This window comes from Vanessa atalanta, chromosome Z, assembly GCF_905147765.1.
Source record: "Vanessa atalanta chromosome Z, ilVanAtal1.2, whole genome shotgun sequence".
NCBI lineage: Eukaryota > Metazoa > Arthropoda > Insecta > Lepidoptera > Nymphalidae > Vanessa > Vanessa atalanta.
In genome coordinates, this window is record NC_061902.1 from 2,843,511 (window position 1) to 2,864,207 (window position 20,697).

General features: G+C 30.3%; 1 protein-coding gene across 1 annotated transcript in view; it reads left to right on the top strand.

Annotated features, from left to right (window-relative positions):
* Window positions 1-20,697, top strand: part of LOC125076218 (glutamate receptor 1-like) — a 168,363-nt gene that overhangs the window by 19,229 nt on the left and 128,437 nt on the right. The window contains exon 2 of the mRNA XM_047688279.1: window positions 581-625. Coding sequence (XP_047544235.1) covers window positions 581-625 — 45 coding nt within the window. The remainder of the gene's footprint in view (window positions 1-580; window positions 626-20,697) is intronic.

Here is a 20,697-nt window from a genome sequence, read left to right on the forward strand (position 1 = left end):
GAATTTCCAGAAAAGCTATTTAAAATAATTAGATACGTATCTAATTATTTTTAATGAGTATTTCAAATTTAAATTTCATGTTTATAACTTCAAAATTGAAGGACTTCCATACAAACTTTCAATCCCTATTTCACCCCCTTAGGGGTAAAATTTCCGTAATTACTTCCTTAGTGGGTGTCTACTCAATAAAACGATCCCACTCATCAAATTTCATGACCCTAACTTTAATAGTTTACGCTCGACGATTATGAATCAGTCAGTCAGGACATGTTTTTTTATAAGTATAGATGATTGATGAAAAAGCGTACCTCTTCTTAACATATTCGACATTTGAACTAGTGGTAATTTTAAATTTAATTTAAAAATTGACTAAATGACTAAGGTATTATTTTAATTCCGATTGAAAAGCTACCCAATATTATTTGCATAGTTTTCGTTTTTATATAGTTGACATTTAAATAATACAAAAATTGTATATGTTTTAATGTGTAATAATTTTGTTAAATAATGTGTTATACTTTTAACCATAAACAATGTGTTTTACCGAATAAAAATTAACCGATTATTTTTCTTTTTTCAGGACAACGGAATACGAAGCACGATGAGGTGCACGAAGTTTCTCTAGGTGAGTGTCGCTAGTAAGCAGCCTAGTACTTAATGGAAAAATTTTAATTGACATTATTGCAATACTATCAACATACTGAAAATGACTGACTATTGGTTAGCTAATATGGAAACAGATTTCGTCGAACCGGTTATTATAACCAAAAAGAATCCTCTTTTTTTTTCAAAACCAAAACGTACTATATTATTTTTTCCAAATATTTTTACTATATGACTGTGAAGTAATATATAGTCTTCAATGGTCTACTGCTGTTAGAATTAATTCAACCATACAACAGCGCCAGCGAATACACGTGTATCAGAAGTTCATTCGACTTATTCCTAGACACAAAACATAGCTTGTTTTAAATTTATTACAAATAATTACGCCAACTCTACCTTGACTCTGAAACTTTGAATACAACGAAATATTGTAACACATTTCTGAAATATTCGTACATAGAGTTGATAGTTTTGTTAACGAGACCCAAACGTGTCGTGTGTACATACTTTTGCTGCGAAGCTTACACTTATATTTTATTTTAACCCGAAAAGCGGAACAAAGTCAAATTATTTTAATAACATTTGAGCTTTTTAATATTAACTACTATACTGAAAGTTGTTCTAGTGTTTAAGGCTGTAGAAAGGTTTTGGGTTTCTATATGGCTATAGAGTTTTTCGATAGAAAAACAAACTCAGTACCAACTCAAAGTCTGAGAGTGTACTGTTTACAGTTCTATGCCTCAGAAAGCATGTAAAGCAATTGCATCTCAACCAGAAATCGTACTGTTACGGATCTCGTCCAATCGAATTAATAGAGTGAGGGCATTGAGTGTGTACTTTTGTTATTGTACACACTTGTATATGATAATGGTATTTCTTTTAAACGAAATTTGTCAGGAGAAAATCGACACAAATATTATCGACTGTGGTTTCTACCTTTTTCAGTATACGTATCGTTTTCGTACACATGATTAATTGACGTTTGTTACCAGTACGTTGATTTGAGCCATGGCGTGATGTTATATAGCCTTCCTTAATAAACAGACTACCTGACAGGAAACGATATTTTCAAATCAATCAAAATATACTAGTAAGTAGGCTAATTTCGCAATATTATATTAAGTTCGAAATAACCACTGGTTTAAATTTGGAGAAGGTTTTTAATGTTATTTTCTCTAAAAAAGCATGTGGCGTTGTTGTATCTTATTTGTAGTTCTATTGATGCCATTTTAATGTGCCTGAATGGTTTTATTGACAGACAGTATTACAATCTAAATTTTTGAATTGCAAATTTTGATGACAGATCTATTTGCATTTTGGATGAACTTTTGCATGACGAATTCTTCTTGATCCAAAATGGATCCTTTTTTAAATGGTCTTCCTTGGTTAACTTCCTTGGTTTCAATTAGTCTTCATGAGATTCTAAATTCCTCAGCTAGTCTTGATGGTCTTTGGCTAGTTTCTCCGAAATCGAATCATCTCTATTATGGATAGCCTAGCCTGGCATAGATTTTGATATTTTAATCCAATCGTCTTTACGAGTTTCCCAAATTCTGAGAGTTTAATTCTACGAACCTTAAGAGGTTATAACTTAGCTAAATAATATGAAACAGTTTTAATGTAATAAATTATATAAATCAGTACTAATGATACCTTGTTTTTTATTTGATGATTAAACCGAGACGTGTATAATTACTACAAGTAATGGTACCAGCATTAGAGATCTTATTTGAATTCTTGCCACAAGGGACAGCTTTAGCGAGCGAGACATTATGCAAAAACGCAGATTACGAACGTAACATTAACGCTTAATTTACTAAATACTTTTAGCCTAATCGTGTAGGCGTTGAAGTCTTAACATAACTGTTTCGATATCGTCGATCTTAATCGTAATATGTATACAGTCGATAGAGGTTAATTTCGTTTGATTTTCGCATAGCCCGAGGCAACGAGAGGTCCTAAGCTTTAGTATTAACGTACTCCTCGACGCTTGATGTATACCGATCTTGTACTCACTAATGGAAACAATGGTTTGATAACTATTGAACTGAAATTAATACACTTATTCTATTATATATATTGAACAAAGAATATTTATTTAGTTTAACACTTATTATGAAAATTTTTGAATATCATTAAATGGATAGTTGATAGTACCAATTGCACGTCGCACTCAAACAAATTTCATGGCTTGATCATTAGAAAAACTATTCATTTTTTTATTCAACAATTTAAAGACTATTCATTTTTGTTGCCCAATTTTTTGCTCGTTTTTTTTTATCACTGGATTAAATACACGAGTTTCTGCCCTTACTTTAGTTTTGTCTCATAAAAGTGAATCAATAAATAATAATTAGGTTTGTTTGATGTATGCAACATCGAAACAATGGAGCTTTTAACGGATCGAGTGGACTAAATTAAATATTGGCTCTCCCATTCCATTAAATTATTAAGTATCAGTTTTATTATATTATCCAATCGATCTGTAATGTTCAAAAGGTTCAAAAGGTTTCAAGCATATATTAAGTGGAAAATAACCACTGGTTATTTTTTTTGAGTTTATGCAAAAAAAATTTAAAAGCTATTTTAGTTAATCCGCAGACGCGGATATTTTTATGCCGTCATATTTTTATTGCAATACACAATAACAATCTATTTTTTGTACTAGATCCATTAGACTACGTTATATATTGACACCCACTCAATTAAATAAAGTTTTCTGATTAATATGAAACGTATTTCAGAAGTACGTCAGGCTTAAAAATATGTAATGTCGAAATACCGTTTTAGTGTACCACTTAATATACGTCGAACAGTGTACGGACGTATAGAAGGCAACAATTATCCGATACAACTCACACGTTACCCGATGTTCTTTGATGGTACTACGTCGGAAACAGGCTCGTGCCAATAACGACCGAACAAAGTTTCAACTCAATCGAAGAAGCGATAAACGAATGCATAAAATACGAACTAAAAATGATAATAATAAAAGGTAAATTCTATACTGAACAATACACCATATCAAATAGCTAAACGTACAACAATAAATCGTGTGAAACTATCATTACTTGAGGCCCAATGTACACAATATTCATTGTACATCTAATTTTCTATAATATGTTAAATATAGATTTTTGTGATTATTTATAAAAGTACAACCATAATGTTATTGTAAGCTTATATAGTAATAACAATAAATGAAATACTATACTAGATGATCACTAACATCTAAACTGCGACATCTTGGGTGGTAATTACCATATTTGTAACAAATATGAATAAACATTAATAATAGCATACACTATATTAGTGATACAAAATAAAACCATCGTCGAATATAAAAGATTTCAAACGTATTAAATTTATTAAATAATACTTAGTAATGTTGTCTTCCTTTTTAAATGATCAGTGAGCCAGTGAAACTACAGCGACAACGTGTACAACATCCCAGGTTGGTGGTTCATAACATTTCTTACGGTATCCATTTATACAGATACTAATGACGACTTACTTCTTACTGTGATGTAGCTTTCGATCTTAAATTAAAAAATATTATAAGTCAAACATTACTAAGTAGCTAATATAAAATAAATCACTAAAACTGATTTGCCAGTACATTAAAACACTTCAATGTCGTAATATATTTTATTCGATCAAGCTCTTGACAGTACCTTTTTGTAAAAATGAAAATACGAATCTTCAACCGGCATAAGACTTAGAAATAATAGTTGATCTTTCACCTAAATGGAATATTGAAGTCAACTTTAAACATTAAACTCAATAAATATTATCGCCTTCTACACCTTTTTTTTTGTTTTGAGTCATATGTCTTATTTCTTTTAAAATAAGTTTTAAATTTAAAAAAAGAACATTGATGTAACTTCTTGTAAACTACCCACTGTTGGACTAAGGCATACACGTCTATTGATTGATATTGATGATTTGATATACTTACATGTGTGATATACAGAATTTCATCCTACAGGTTTCCTCGCGATCTTTTCATTCGAACAGGTTTCAAATTAAGGTTAAGGTTTGAACCTGCAACCTCCTTTGGCTTGTATGTACAAAATCCATATAATAAGAATAATTTAAATTTAAACTTCACAAATCGTAAGAAAAATATTTGCCGCGCTTACGCTTGCGTTCTGTGCCAAAGGTTATTTGTTTATGAATAAAATTTTGTCGTAATATCCGATTGAGATGTCGCAAGCCTTTATAAAACGAATCGTAATCAATAGTGTTAACTACAAAAGCCATCTTTGCTCCTAATTAATTCGTATTCATATTAACATGAATCCTCTGCGTTTATTTAAAATCATTAATTACTTTTGAGCATTACATGTGCAATACATGTAAATTACAAAACTCAATTATCGTGACATTGGCTTGTTATTCCAACATCTGGATATTGCAGTAACACAATTTTAATATACACTAAAAATTATATTATAAATCATTTACTTCTTATAGTTTCACTATGGATTTGTCGTTATATACACGTTCATAAATGTATCGTTATTTGTGTATATTAAAATAACGATAGTTTTTAAGTATTTCACTGTTATTTGTAACGTTACGCTGATTAATCTCACATCGATTATATAGAACTATGATCTTATTTCAATCACTTTTTTGGACATAAACTATTTATAAAAACTATTTCTAAACTAAGTGTAAATAAATATAATCGAAATCGATTTTCTTTTACTATTTATAAATTATAAGAACAAAAATTTAAATAATTGTAAGAATCAAAATTCATCTTAAAAACTAGGCATCTGTCAGACTGACCAAAGAGGACGCCGATACGATATATTTATACGTATTCTAATAAAAAAACCACAGTCACTAGGTGCTCTAACTTATAGAAAATTAGTAAAAAGATAGTATAGATATTTCGATATTAAAACCATAAAATTCAATGACACGAAGTTCAACGGGCGGCCATGTTTTAGATTTACGGATGCGTTCAGTAAGTGTATTCTAAATAACAATTTCATAATTTCAATGGAAATTTATCCACAATAAATTAATAATAAGACCGTCTTTGTTGAATCATTTATTTTAACCGAGCGAGGACGGGTATCTAGTACTAGTGGGTAGCACGCCAAACTTCGCGTTTATTTAACAGATTTTTCTTTTCCAGAAAAATCAGCTTACCTTATTAATACATAAAGATAATATATTTTAACAATATTCAAAAAAAAACTCACGTTATTTTAATGAATTCTAAAGCTTGGGTTTCACTTTAACGTAATTGAAATAATAAAAAAAAACATTACCAAGAGAAACAACTTATTATTAATTGTACTGAATTAAATATTTTATAAATGTAACTATTCTGTACGTCTTGGTGGGTCTGTGTGTATCAGAGCAAACTTTTTTAAAACAGGAATAGTTTGTTATTTGATAAATCACAATATTCATATAATAAAATATGGTTTTATATTTTATTTAACAGAAGTTTAAAAATCAGATATATTATTTCAAGAAACACATATTTTATTCGTGTCTTGTTTGAAACAAGCTTTCGCGGTTTCATTAAAAGTTTCAAACTAAATACAGGTTAGACTTTACAACTGTTTCTATTCAAAGTCGCTAAAAGTATTTTAATAACAATGATCATTGTAGCTACTTACTGCGGTACTGCGTACGTGATATAAACTACTCTTACTTGAGTTTATTCGTAATAATACGTTAATCGGTAGCTCTATATAAATCTTTACATATTATAATCATTCATACGTCAACGTTTGATTCTTAAGCGAATATTTCGTGTTGAAACATCGGTAAATTTCCATATAACATATGAAGATCGACCTCATGTTACCAATCCGTATTGGATAGTTCTCGTGGTACTAACTCATATCCTTCTTAACAGGTATGGCATTTGCTCAATAGTAAGACAATAAGAGGCAGTTTGCCGTTTTAATGTGATTGTATAATTTCAGAACGAACGATTCACTTGATATTCAAACAATTTAGGTGTTTGTTTAGTCAAGAGATTGTTAAATAACTTAAGGACTAAAACTCACATTAACAATAGATGTATGTTTAGTGACAAAACAAATTAACACAAAATCTGTGGCGCTGTGGTCGAGTTAATATATTCGTTTAAACAAATTGAATATAAGAATTTAACTAACACTATAATAGATATAATTATGTTAAAATATGAACCAGCTTAGATGATCTGTTGGCTTAAATGACATAGCGGGCAAATATATACCTATCCTTTTCTTATATATGAGTTAAAAAAGGAATATGGAATATTTTAGTTCTGTCAAAATATTTCGGTTCATTGATACTGTAAAATCAACAAAATCTATACTGATATTATAAAGGCTGTTTCACAGCCAAAACACTGAACCGAATGCGATGCAATTTGGTATAATGAAAGCTTGAACTTCAAGGATAGTAACTACTTTTTACCTAACGACCATCGCTCAAAACATAAGTATAAAATATATAAATATAAAAATTAGCTTAAAAAATATTTAGCAGCTTTATGCTTAAAATATTATTTCATACACGAACGACTATACAGCTTACACAATATGTATGTGTTATAAACACAGACACAAACATCGGTAACTATTTAACGAATTATAGATAAATAAAAAGAAAGAAATATATTTATTCTAAATAAGAAAACAATTAAATGCGAATTTTGTTATAAAATATCGATCTTATCATCATTGTTTTAAGATACAAAGTGTAACGTCATGTGTTAGAGTTCTCATATAAAGAAGACAGCACCAATTAAGTTATATTTCTCAGCTATCTTAACAAGTCTTTTAATTAGGATTTCTTATAGGAAATGCGATCAAGCGAAGTGGACGTACGATAACTCATAGATGACTTTATAGAAACCTACTATATATATGGCTCTACTACACCTGATGGTAAGTGGTTGTTCAAACGAATCAACTATAATATGGCCGAGTTGGTCAGGACAACATCATCATTATTTCTAATATACAAATATTTCTAATATTAATAAACCCTTTAAATAAAATATTTCCTTTTTAATTATGTCGCTTTTTTAATACATACGTTTAAAATTCTCATTTCTGATAAATTAATTTTTATTATATAGTATAACGAGAAATTATTATAAATAATATCTCGGAGCTTTATCCTTTAATTTAGAATATCGAGTATTACATTAATGTCTGATTCTTAGATTTTATTAATAATTTATTAAAGTTTTTCAACTAATATTACTAACGAGTATTAATAAAATTTAACGCATAAGTTTTTAAAAGAAAATACAGATAAAAATATATATTTAATGCGTACCATAAAAGAGTAATTTGAAATCTAGACCTTACTATCATTGATTTAAGATGTAAATTCAATTAAAACTAAATATTGTAATTTATATTAACAATATAAACATATTCAAACGGAAATTTATTCTTCAATATACGAATATACAGAGATGAGTTTTAAAGAGTGACTACTGAGTGCTTTCCCGATTCTTCTCGGTAGAATTCACATTCAAAATCGGTTGCAACTTCGAGCAAAACTGACATGACAGATCTGTAGTATCGATTCAGAATTGCTTGTACAAAACCTGCTTGAATAGAGCATATTCGAATTTAAATATGTTGACTCGATAGTACGATACCATTTTATATAAATTTTTATTATATATTCTAGAAATAAATGTAGTCTACATTAATAACAAAACGGAGTTTCTATTTATATCACTGATATAGAAATACGATTATTACGTATCTCATAATTTAATTAAAAAATTAAAAGGAAATGAACATGTTTATACGGCGATACGATAACATAAAATAAGAATAGTTCCAGTGGTTAATTTAACTAATGAAAAAGTAAGGAATATATAATAAAGAATATAGATTATATAGTATATATTATAATACTATATAGTATATAGTAATATTATAAATACGAAACAAAATCTGCCTGTTACCTCATCACGTTTAAACTACCGAAACGATTTAGATTAAATTCGGTATGGAGATAGATTGAATTCCGGGGTAAGACATATGCTACTTTGTTTAATTCACTTGAGGGGTTTAAATAAAGTCTTACAGTTTGTGTGCCGTAGGTAATTTTTTGCCATAGGTTTTATGTATTTTTCGCAGTTACTGCCTCAGCTAGTATTCATATAATGTGCAAAGTACATTTATATTAAACTAGTAGCTTCGTGTGATTAATATCGGTAGGAGGGCTGGTAAATGGGCCTCTTGGTGGCAAGTGGTTACCACTGCCCATAGACATAGGTGTTGTATATAATATATAATTCCTCATATAACCTTTTTGTTTTTCTTGAAACTTGAAAATCGCTTTACTCGTTTCCTCCGTTTGAAGTGGGGCTGTGGGTGGGACTCCAATACCGGTGCTCTGGACGCCGAGTGCGCCCTAGTACACCGGAATATCCACTAAATAACCAGCGGTATCCTTTCCGTGTCTAACCTAACTAAGATGTTATGTATCTTGTGCCTGTAGTGTCAATGGCTCACCCACACTGCAAACTGGAACACAATAATATTAAGAATTGCTGCTGCCCAAACACAATGATGTATCACCAAGTAAGACCACGTTAAATGATTTGACGTTTGATGCTAGTCAATAATCTTTAATCTAAGGTTTTTTCAGATAGATCTCGTAATACTAGGTCATAATAAAACGCGTAATTGGAACACCCCTTAAGGTAAAATCTAGTCCACATAGTTTTTGCTTTACTATCGATAAAAAAGTCAAAAACCACACACGAAATTCAGTGTATGTGATGAATATCACATGAACTCTGTGACATGCAAAATTATACTCGCATATTTAATGTAGGCGAATTTAATTGACCCCGCTTTTCATTATCCGCGATGTACACATACGAACAATACGTATCCGATATTTAAATAATTACATTTAAACTATATAAAAAAAGAACAAAATAACTCACCCAAAGGCTATTCTTCTCAAGGTGTTGATTTGGACTTTTTTTCACAACGAATTACATGATAGACGATAGACGATAGACTTAATATGGTACGTCATTGTCAGACATATGCAGGTACTTCACGATGTTTTCTTTCGCCGAGCACTAGATGAATAACAAACATTTGAAAACTCTTCGCTACTTGCTTGGGTTTAAGCTCTCAATCGCTCAAGATTCAAAATATCGCTTCACCAGGCCATCATAGCTTAAAAAACTCACAATTTGATAGATGTTATTAGCATTTTATAAATTATTAAAGTAACATATAATTTATAGTATTATGCGTATCTACTAATTTGCTATGACGTAGTGTGCAGTCAAGATTTAAGCTAGGTGGCGTATACCATTAAACTTTTAACGCTAAAATATGACATTCATTCCTCTATCACTAGTCAAAACCAAATAAGATAATTTATAATTTATATAACATGTAGAGACATGTTATATAAATTATGAAATGATTGAGAAAAGCAGCGTTTACCACGAAATGCAAGTTTAAATTGTTTTCTTTACAAAGAATACTGGGCGCTTACCAATCTATCAAACGAACGGGAAAAAGTTTACAAAGAAATACAAGGAGTTGTGAAAACAATTTAAAAAAGATTGATTATGTACCTATTTGATGGAACTTATCTAATTCAATAGCGACCAAACTTGATTTTACTTGTGTTAAGGTTTTAAGCAGGATCACTTTTTATAGTTATAAAAACGAGGCAATCAAGCAAGGCCACATAATTATCTCGTTTGCCAGTCTCATTCTTCTAATAGCAATCTGAAAATGATGTAGTTATAGAGTTATTGAGTTTTACCGTCGAAAAATTATCAGTACCGGTCTGGAATCCGGAAATTGGTAGTACTTACATTTGCGTGCTTTAGAAAGTACACAATGAATCAATTGTTTCAGCGTCTGAACTTTACATTAATTTTCATTTCCCATCCTATCGGATTATGAGATGAAAAGGGATGCAGAATGCATCTGTATTTGCGCGTAGTCTTCAATTAAATATGTCCTGCGCAAAAACTTTGAGAATGGTCACCGAGGTCAGCGGAACAAAATCAGTGTATGGTAGTCAACATTGAACACGTTTGGTCTCGTTCGTCTTGTACCAATCTAAAAAGGCCTCAGTTAAAGAGTTTTAGGTTTCCCTTCGAAATTTTCAGTCATAGTCTGGAGTCCGGAAATTGGTAATGCTTATAATTACGTGCTTTGAAAAGCACACGAAGAAGATTGATGCAGTCCCTGAATTCTACGTTCCTGTTGATTTGTTATCCTATTGATGGAATACAGATTACACCTGTGTTTACGCGTAAACTCGAATTAAATGTATCCTGCGCAAATGCTTTGAGAACGGTCACCTTGGCCAGCAGGATAATCAATATTGCCTCGTATTATTATAAAAGTTACTATTACAGATAGTCTCTCTCTGTAAAATGTCAGTATGATTAGTAAATATATGTTCAAAAATATTCTTGTATTTTTGTGTACGAAATTTCTTTCTAAAATCTGATGGCAAAGTGCCAGGACTAGCTTATATCTTTTGTTTTAATTCTATTTCTGAAAGGTACTTAGTGACTCTTAATCGTTATGACTGGTCCTTCAGCATGAATGGATCAGTTATAATATGTGCTAAAATTTATCTACGTTATCTATATTAATAGATTTGTTTGTCTCGTTGTACTAATTAGTTACAAATGTGTAAACGGCAGTAGAGGCATAAAAATAAAATTTTGGACTTATGCTACTCACTTAAAATTTACCATCTACTAATTGCAAAGACTTTGACTTAAAAAAGGTCTTTATAAGCTTAATCGGTTCTAAATAAAAACCTATATACGTAATGAAATCAATCTCTTCTTCAGTATCTTTTACGACAAACACTTTAAAGATTTTTTTTAATTATTGTTCGTATTTTAATTTTAAAATTTGTCCAATTTTGATCAAATGCTATACTATTAAGCATAAAAAGACTGCAAGACTTTTGTACATACGAGTGTATACGTACGCATAGATATCTTCCAACTCAATGCCTCGCTTCAGGACAGGAAGGAGGAAGCAGCCGAGACAAGTACGGCAGCGCAGTAAAAATATATACTTTTTTTACTTAAAATATTTTTCATTTTAACGACCTTTAAATTTTTTTCCTTCACTAGCTTCTGTCAACTATGTAGCACAATGTTATGTTTTAAAACCCATTCTAAAATTGTTTACAGACAAACTGAAACGTACCTTATGTAGTCAGCTTACGGTTGCTATTTCCACTCGTGATGTGTAAATATTTATATTTGCCATGAGCTACTTAAATGATGTCTTATATAAGATGAGACGAGTGTCTACTCTTTTAAGTATTTTTAAACATTAATGTCTTCAAACTTCGAGTGAAATTCTCTATCTATTTTTTGTAATAACAGATACCATATGAACAATATCAGACAATCAATTTTAATTTAATTTTTTTTAAAACCGGTCGTTAAAAAGTAGACAAGAGTAAGTTATTAAATGTCCATAATTTTAACAAAAATTTTTATCCCAAAAATCTGTTCACCTTTTAAAAATTCGAATGCAACTTGTTTTTCATATCATCATTCAAGTAGACAAAGAAAATTTCCGTATCTGTATAATATAACTCTGTATTGTTTGTATAAAACGGTTAATCACCCTGTATATAACTAATAGTCGAACATTCTCTGAGCTGAGAGGTTACGTCTTTTGTGTTTGTAAATGAACTGAAGCCTCTCGCTTTTCGTCTAGAAACTCAGATAGTAGATACATAATTATATGTGTATCTGATTAGTTAGTGTTTGCAGCTCTTCACTAAAACTATTTCGATATATTGCCAATTAGCTCATAAGATAGTAAAATTATCTACATAATTGAATAGCTTTTAGAAATGTTTTCCAATCGTCAATGAGATATCAAAAACTATTTTCGTGCATTTTAGTGTTTTCGATAAATCTATTCGGTATTTAATTTTCTCTTTACCGCTCAGTAAGTTTAAATGAGACGTTATAACTCATTGGTCAGGATAAGCAGGCTTGAAATGATATTTTATTACACGACAATTAATATAAGATCGGCTTTTTTCCGCCCATAGATAAGAAATATTAACCATTCCCAACATCACCAATGCGCCACCAACCTTGGGAGCTAAGATGTTATGTATCTTGTGCTTATAGTTACACTAGCTCATTCATCCCTAAAACCGGAACAAAACAGTACCAATGAATGCTGTTTAGCGGTAAAATATATATTTTGGTACAAAGCACAATCACCGAGTAAAGCGTGGTGAAATATTATTAAGCCTGTTACTTTTTTTTCATGTTTCTTCATAATCATCATGTTCAGCCTGTGTCATTCCACAGCTGGACGTAGGCCTCTCCCAATTCTACTTATTCTTTATTATATTAAATACAAATTAATCGATTCTAGATTTAAATACGGGAAAATAGAATTTTCTATCAATATTAGCCGTAAAAAGTATTTGCATAATGTTCTATCTTCGCAAATGCAATTCAGATATTAAACGAAGCAACAAGATGCAATGAAAACCCGCCTTTATATCGATAAAACCACAGTCTATTCTTCAAAATCAAGTACTTCCAACTCTTATAACAAGCAAAACGATCATCCTTTTCTTTGTTTACTCCATATTTACTTCTATAAGTTTTATCACACACTTCAACGTTCCACTTTTATGAACGCCGTTGGCATGACTTGCCTTCGAGGCTTATATAAAGCATATATAACTCGAATACATCTCAGTTTAAATGCTTTAGAATCATAATATCAAGATATTACCAGAATACAAAGACGGCATGCGGGAAATAAGAGGCGGTCGGAAATAGTTCCCGTATACTCAACCTTTAATGTTCGAACCGTAAGCAATTTACAAAGTAATGAGAATTTTCCATTTGAAATTCTTGGATACTTTTTTACTGAAACATTTTTAAACAAATAAAAGAAATCTATTGAGAGAACTAATTGAATTTTCAGAGAGTATTTAATTGAATTTTCAGCAAAACAATTACTCAATATAATTGTGCGAACATTTTATTTTCGCACAAATACGTTATCATTGTGATCAAACTAAAATTACTTATGTATAATCTGATATTTAAAATATTCTTGTAATTATTTAAATAAAAAACGTTATAAAATATATATATAGTGTAAATTTAAATTAAGCGATTTAAAAAAAAAACATGTTAACGTACTATAAACAAACTACTGTTTTATTTATTTTTTCAATAATCAACGAAACTTTAATTCAACTCAAATTCACTCAGTTTCTTGACAGAGATTTCCATTAAAGGAACAAAGAATATGTAGCAAAATTTAAATACACTTTATCCTAATTCTTCTTTATACTGAGTTCAGTGTTAGGGTGAAATAGCTTGTGCTATACAGCCGCCATGATGCTCCCTGCCTTGTTTTGCCCGAGAGGATACGACCACAGCGTCATATGCAACATGCGTGGCTCATTTTAAAGCCATGCACTTTGATAATATACACCATTTATATAGAATGTCTATACATACGAATAGCGTCATATTAAAGTGCTACAAAATTTCGTTATGAACTTTAAGTCAATATGGTTAAAAGTTATTTCTATATTTTTTCGAGTATTCAAAATTGTATATATATTTTTTGCATATATCTAAATTTATTAATCTGAATTACAAAGATATTATTATATTTTTTTATAGAAAAGGTGAAATAAATTTTACAAATTATCGTTGATCTTTAAATCAATCTTTAAATCGTTATTTATAGAAGGCGAACTAATTTATTTGAACCAGGTCGAAATTTACCAGAGAATTCATTCGTGGAATATATAGAAATCACAACATTTACAATCGTATCAAAATGCGTATCACCAAAGTTGTTTTTCAATATTCCACGAGTGAGATACGAAATGAGATCTTAAAGATTTTCATAATTGATTATTTTTGTATAGTAGTGAACTATTCCGTGGGATTATCAAATATCTACATATTATAGTATCGTAACGTAAACGTAATGAATTAAAGCCAAAAAAATACGTGAAACATGCAGATTTAATATAATTAACCGCTTTCTTAATAAACATACTTCAGATAGTTACTCGTTTCCCATGATCAATAAGGTATACTATTTATATGTATGTATGCGTTTACTAGTATCTGAATATGAAAAATATGTAAATTATAACAATTTATAACGATTCTTATCTACATAACGTTTCACAGACACGCTTATGACGTAAAGTGGACTAAATAGAACACGTCCTTTTTCAAAAAAAACCTTTTCTTGTATTTTGATTTACATAACGTGAAACGTAAAATAATGAGTTTTCAAGTATTAAGTATGTAAATGTCATTTCGAAATATGTGACTGTTTTCATAGTTATATTTATCTTTTGTATTGAAATAGACCGACGGTCCCGAGCTCTTATATATCTCTAGGAATCTTGAAATCGAGAACAATGGAACAGCGTGGCACGCGAGAAAAAATAGTTCACGCGAGCTGAAAAGTTAAAATTAAAAGTTTTAAAAGTAATACAAAATATCAAAGAACAAAACTGTCAACTAGGCTCGACTACCAAAAGTTGTCTTATATCTATGCTAGAGATATACTTCGTGTATTTAAAAACGTTTAATTTCCAAACGAAATCGAGATTTTTGAAAAGTGAAACTTCTTGTATTTAATATTTATTTTTGGTGTATATTTTTGTGCAACGTATTCGACAAATAAAGATAGTAAACCCAAAATTTATGAATTGTGTGGTTTTGCAACAATTACCAGAATATTTTGAGAAGGACACTTCTTGATGCTATTAATGTTAAAGTTCAACATTGAATTGAATTTTAAAAAATAATAATTAGTATAACTAAATTTAATCATGTAAGAATTTCGATAATATTCATTTAGTAGTTGAAAACAAAGTCGAACAAATATAGTAAGCTATGATAGTGATCTTATTTTATATAAACTATTTTGAAAATGGACGGCGGTAAAGGAAAACATTGTAAGAAAAACTGCATATGTGATAAAAATCAACCAGCTTTGGAACTGCATAATGGAATACGCCTAAAACCTCCACCAACCGAGAGAGATCCTTAGCCTATCATAAGACATTACTGACAGCTATTTTACTTTTTAATCAATAATAACAAATAATCTTATCGTCAAAAGCGATGAAACGAATTGTACGCTATAAAATGTTTTCTAAGTGTGTCTCCTAAGCGTGAATTAAGATGAAATAGTTTGAAGTCACTATATAACTCTCGGCTTTGTAACTTTAAGTGCATGCTCCGTAAGAGTGCAACCGCGGCGTTATACTTTGTCCTAGATAAAATAAAATCGTAACATTTATACAAAAATGATTTATACAACACATCATTGAGTAAATATCGATACAATTGTAACCTAAATACCAATTTTCACATTTCGAACGTGAGAAATAATAAATTACTGTACCAACTATCATCTCTGATTAAAACCCCTTGGAAGATACATTTTGAAACCTCTTCTCTTGCTTAAAAATTACAAGATATAGATATCAATAAATAAGTAGTACAGTGAGACTAATTTTACAAATATGAACAGGTATTAAAAAAACAAACTAGAGGCATATATATTTTCAATGTACTACTCCAGGGGTAGGGTAGTGGTGTCACAACCACATGTGACATTATCATCGACGTGCATTAGTGTGAGTGCTTATAAAATGTTTACAGAGACGACTATGCACTCCATGTCGATATAATAGTATAGATAATTTAACTGAAATCGGAAAAAAGTAACTACTGAGTTCTTCTCGGTAGACTCGACTCGGAATCTGCGGCTACTTTAAATTAAATTTAAAATAAAATAAACATTGATTTTGCGTAAAATACTATCGAAAAAGGTTTTCTTTATATATTGCACCAACATTTATTATGATATGAGGATATTATCAATTAGGTTGTAGTTTTTTTGTATTTATTCACTCAGTACTCCATTATTTATTAACCGTATTTGACGATTCTTCTACAATCCAATACTATTGCTTTAGCTTTATAAAATATTCCGTAAATTGTTAAAGGATTTTTTTTATAGTGTTGGTAGGTGGACGGCAAATGGGCCACCTGGTTGTATATGGACACCACCATAGACATTAGCTATAGGCATAGCTCAGCAAGAAATATTAATCATATCTTAAATTGCAAATGCGCCACCAACCTTGGAAGTTAAGATGTTATGTCCCTTGTGCATGTAGTCATGTTAGTTGTTGGCTCACTCACCCTTCAAACTAGAACTCAAGAATAGGAAGTATTGTTATTTGGAGGTAGAATGGTAATTACGATTCACCACCAGTAATAAATTTCATTACATCAAATCCCGTAAATTATTTCCAGTAGTTTCATATCATAAGAACAAGTAACAATATTTGAAAAATAAAATTCCAAATGCAGTAAATGTTTCGTAACAATTTAATTCCAAATGCAAGATGTGAATGTTACCAAGGAAAAACAGTACATCAACGTCACGTAACACGATTGAAAATGTTACCAAGTAAAAAATTCTAAATTCAATTCGAACTCATAACAAAGAACGTTCCACTTACTGGCAGTCGACAAGAGCAGCGGTGTAATATATAGCTGAAAAACGACAACCGTTATAGATCTATTCATTCAGGAAGACGCGCCCCTCCACACGAAATTAATACATTGTCATAAAATAATCTTAACATTTTTTTTTCTGTCTTTACGCAAAGTCGTCTCAGTAAACATCTTATAAGCACGAGCGTCACTCACACTAATGCACGCCGAAGATTATTTCATGTGCGCGTGTGCGTGACACCACTGTTAGGGTAACACTATACAGTACATTAAAAATATTATTATTATTTTTTTAATATCTGTTTTTATTTATAAAATTAATCTCACTATACTACTTATTTACTGCTATCCATTTCATGTAATTTTTCTAAATTAAAAATCTGCATGCCTCTGGTTATTTTTTTTTTTAATATTTGTCCTTAATTATAAAATTGGTCTTACTTATTATACTGCTATCTATTTGAGTAAGAAAATATTTTTTTAAATATATCTTGTAAGGGGTTTAAATAAGAGATGATATTTTGTACGGTAACTCGTTATTTCCAATGTTCAAAATATGAAAACTGGTAATTGCGATTATATCAATAAGAAGATAAAGAATTACTAAGTATTGTAGACAATACTAGTAAAAAAATAGAGCAATAGAAAAAAAAAGAAAAATGTATTGAAAAAGAGAAATCACTGAGTCTGTACAAGGTTTATATTTATATATACGGTGATTTTTAAATAAACACATACGTAAAGATAATAAAACATTTTATACAAATATCAATACTATAAAAATAAATACAGAAAATAATGTTATCTTATTTTTTACGAATATCTTTTTCTTGCCACGTCTTTACTAATATTAATATATCAACCTGTCTTTTCATCCAATTTCTTTCAGGGACAAACAACTAAACCTAATTTTAATAAAAATTGGCATGAAACTCTCGAACCAATAAAAAAGACAAACGACTAATCCCTAAAACGCATGAAAAGCTATGCGTGACAACTTGAACTAAATATACACAATACCTTGTTCTTAAAATATTTTGCTTAACATTGTCATTCCTGTGGTTTTAACACTTGTATTAGGTAGGTCGACGTTGTACTAATTACAGTATCTCATGTTATACCGGAACAAGGACAAAATGCCAGAAGAGGTGAAAGGATCATATTGACATAGTACCAATCCAGTAAATAGATAAAATTTCTCTCATAGCATAGATATGTTAATGATACATATTTTACGATATTAAAAAGTTAATAATTTTTACTTTTCATTCCTTAAACGACCTGAGAGATGTTAAGTGTCTTTATGTGTTTTTTGGGGTGTGAGAGGTAAACACTGTCAACTTCGAACTCCGAGCTGCTATTGAAAAGTTATTGACAGAAACACTTAATAATTTTCTTATTTACTTCACCCTGAAATCGAACAAGAGACATTTTGACACACCAAAATATTGTATAATTTGGCCCAGTGTTCAGAATGCGTGCATCTTAACAATGGTTTCGGGGTTCTGTAAGCTTTATTTAGTAATAACTAATAAAACACCGTAGATCTACGTAACTACAAGCTTTAACGGCGGCTTTACCCGTAAACTTTATATATAGTACACAAACCGTAACCTATGTTCTTCTCCAGGATCCAAACTATCTACATATGAAATTTCATCTAAATTGATTCAACAGTTTAGATGAAATTTGCTCTGGAAATATACTTTTCCTTTTATAAAAATAGTATAGATTTAGATTAAGCGTATTAAATACGTTAATCAGTGATATATTTGTTTTAAAGTGATATAATAATTAATTGAACATTAAAGGCTAAAAAATGTAATGAATACATGTGTCCGCCAGCGTTTAAATTTTTTTTATTTATGTATAATTTATACCTATTAAATATATACTAAATAGTTTTATGCAAAATAATGTTAGTGCTAGTGTTAGCTTCTGTTATATTTATAAATACCGTATAGAAGTATACGTATAATAAAATTGAAGTGTCTGTTTGTAATATTAAAATAACCGCTTTTTACTAAATGTGTATGTATGTATACATATACTAAAATAACATATTTTTTTCAATTTTTACTGTATGTCTGTCTGTTTGTTCCGTAATCTAATCTCTGGAACGGCTAGACCTATTATGACGGGACTTTCACTGGCAGATAGTTGATATAATAAGTAATAACTAAGGCTACAATAATAACTTTCTTGATATTTTTAAACGTACACGAAGTCACGGGCACAGCTAGTTATATTATACAATATAACACATAAATGTTCATTAAATTCCAAAATGTACAATGAACATTTTTTGTAAATTTTTAATTATTTTTAATATTATTGTATTAATTTACAGCCTCGAGATTAACTGGTAGAGAATCCCTGCAGGCATTAAAGCCGCCTTTTGTTCGAACTGTATAATTTTGTTGATCAATAAAGTGTTTCGAAATTAATAAATTTTCCTAAATCCACAGAGTGACGTCACTATATTGTCTGAACATAGCAAAAGAATATTAAAATTTTTAAAACAACGAGTTCAACTTCATACCAAGGATATTGATTTATTAATAGCTCAGGGTCATCTTCGACGAAGAAAATTTTAGTATGAAAATGTTGCAAAACGCTCGACGTGTTAGCTGAGTTTCAGTAGCTAAAGTTTTTCAATTACCTTACAATTCCTTCCTTTCTTATTTAGCTGAGATTTTATTACAGGCTTCTTCTTGTTTTATAAGATGTTAAAAATACTCGAATTATTACGATGAAATTTAGTTTTAAAGTTTTTGTTTTTGTTTGCAAAAATACTGTTGTCTTTATTTATGATTTCATAATATGAATGTTTTGAATTTGGAAGGGGTGGACTGCTTATAGAATGTAAGCACGGATCGCGGATTCAAATCCGAGGAAGCCATTTTTCAGTTGTGTAAAATTATAACAATATTTTAATGAGACATCGTGAAATTAAATGTACCTATTAAAAACCATGCTTATAATAAGCTCTGTATGATTGCTCGTTAAAACAAAGATTTTCTCAGCATTTAGTAATTTGTGAGAGCCAAGATGGCCCAATGGTTAGAACGCATGCATCTTAACCGATGATTTCGGGTTCAAACCCAGGCAAGCACCACTGAATTTTTTCATGTGTTTAATTAGTATTTATAAATCATCTCGTGCTCAGCGGTGAAGGAAAACCTCGTACATGTGTCCAATTTCAACGAAATTCTGCCACACGTGTATTCCACCAACCCGCATTGGAGCAGCGTGGTGGAATATGCTCCAAACCTTCTCCTCAAAAGGGAGAGGAGGCCTTAGCCGTGGCCTCAGCAGTGTGAAATTAACATGCTGCTAATATTAAACCTACTGTGTTTACAAATAGGATAAAAAAGAGCAATTTCAATTTACCATTTTATTCTCAAAATAGTAGCAGAAAAACAGTCGAAAAGTACATTTCAAGGCAGGACAAGTTTAATTAAGATGAAGAGGTCTTGGTTAAAACGTGTTACCATGATTTATGGTCCGAACGGACGGATTTACCT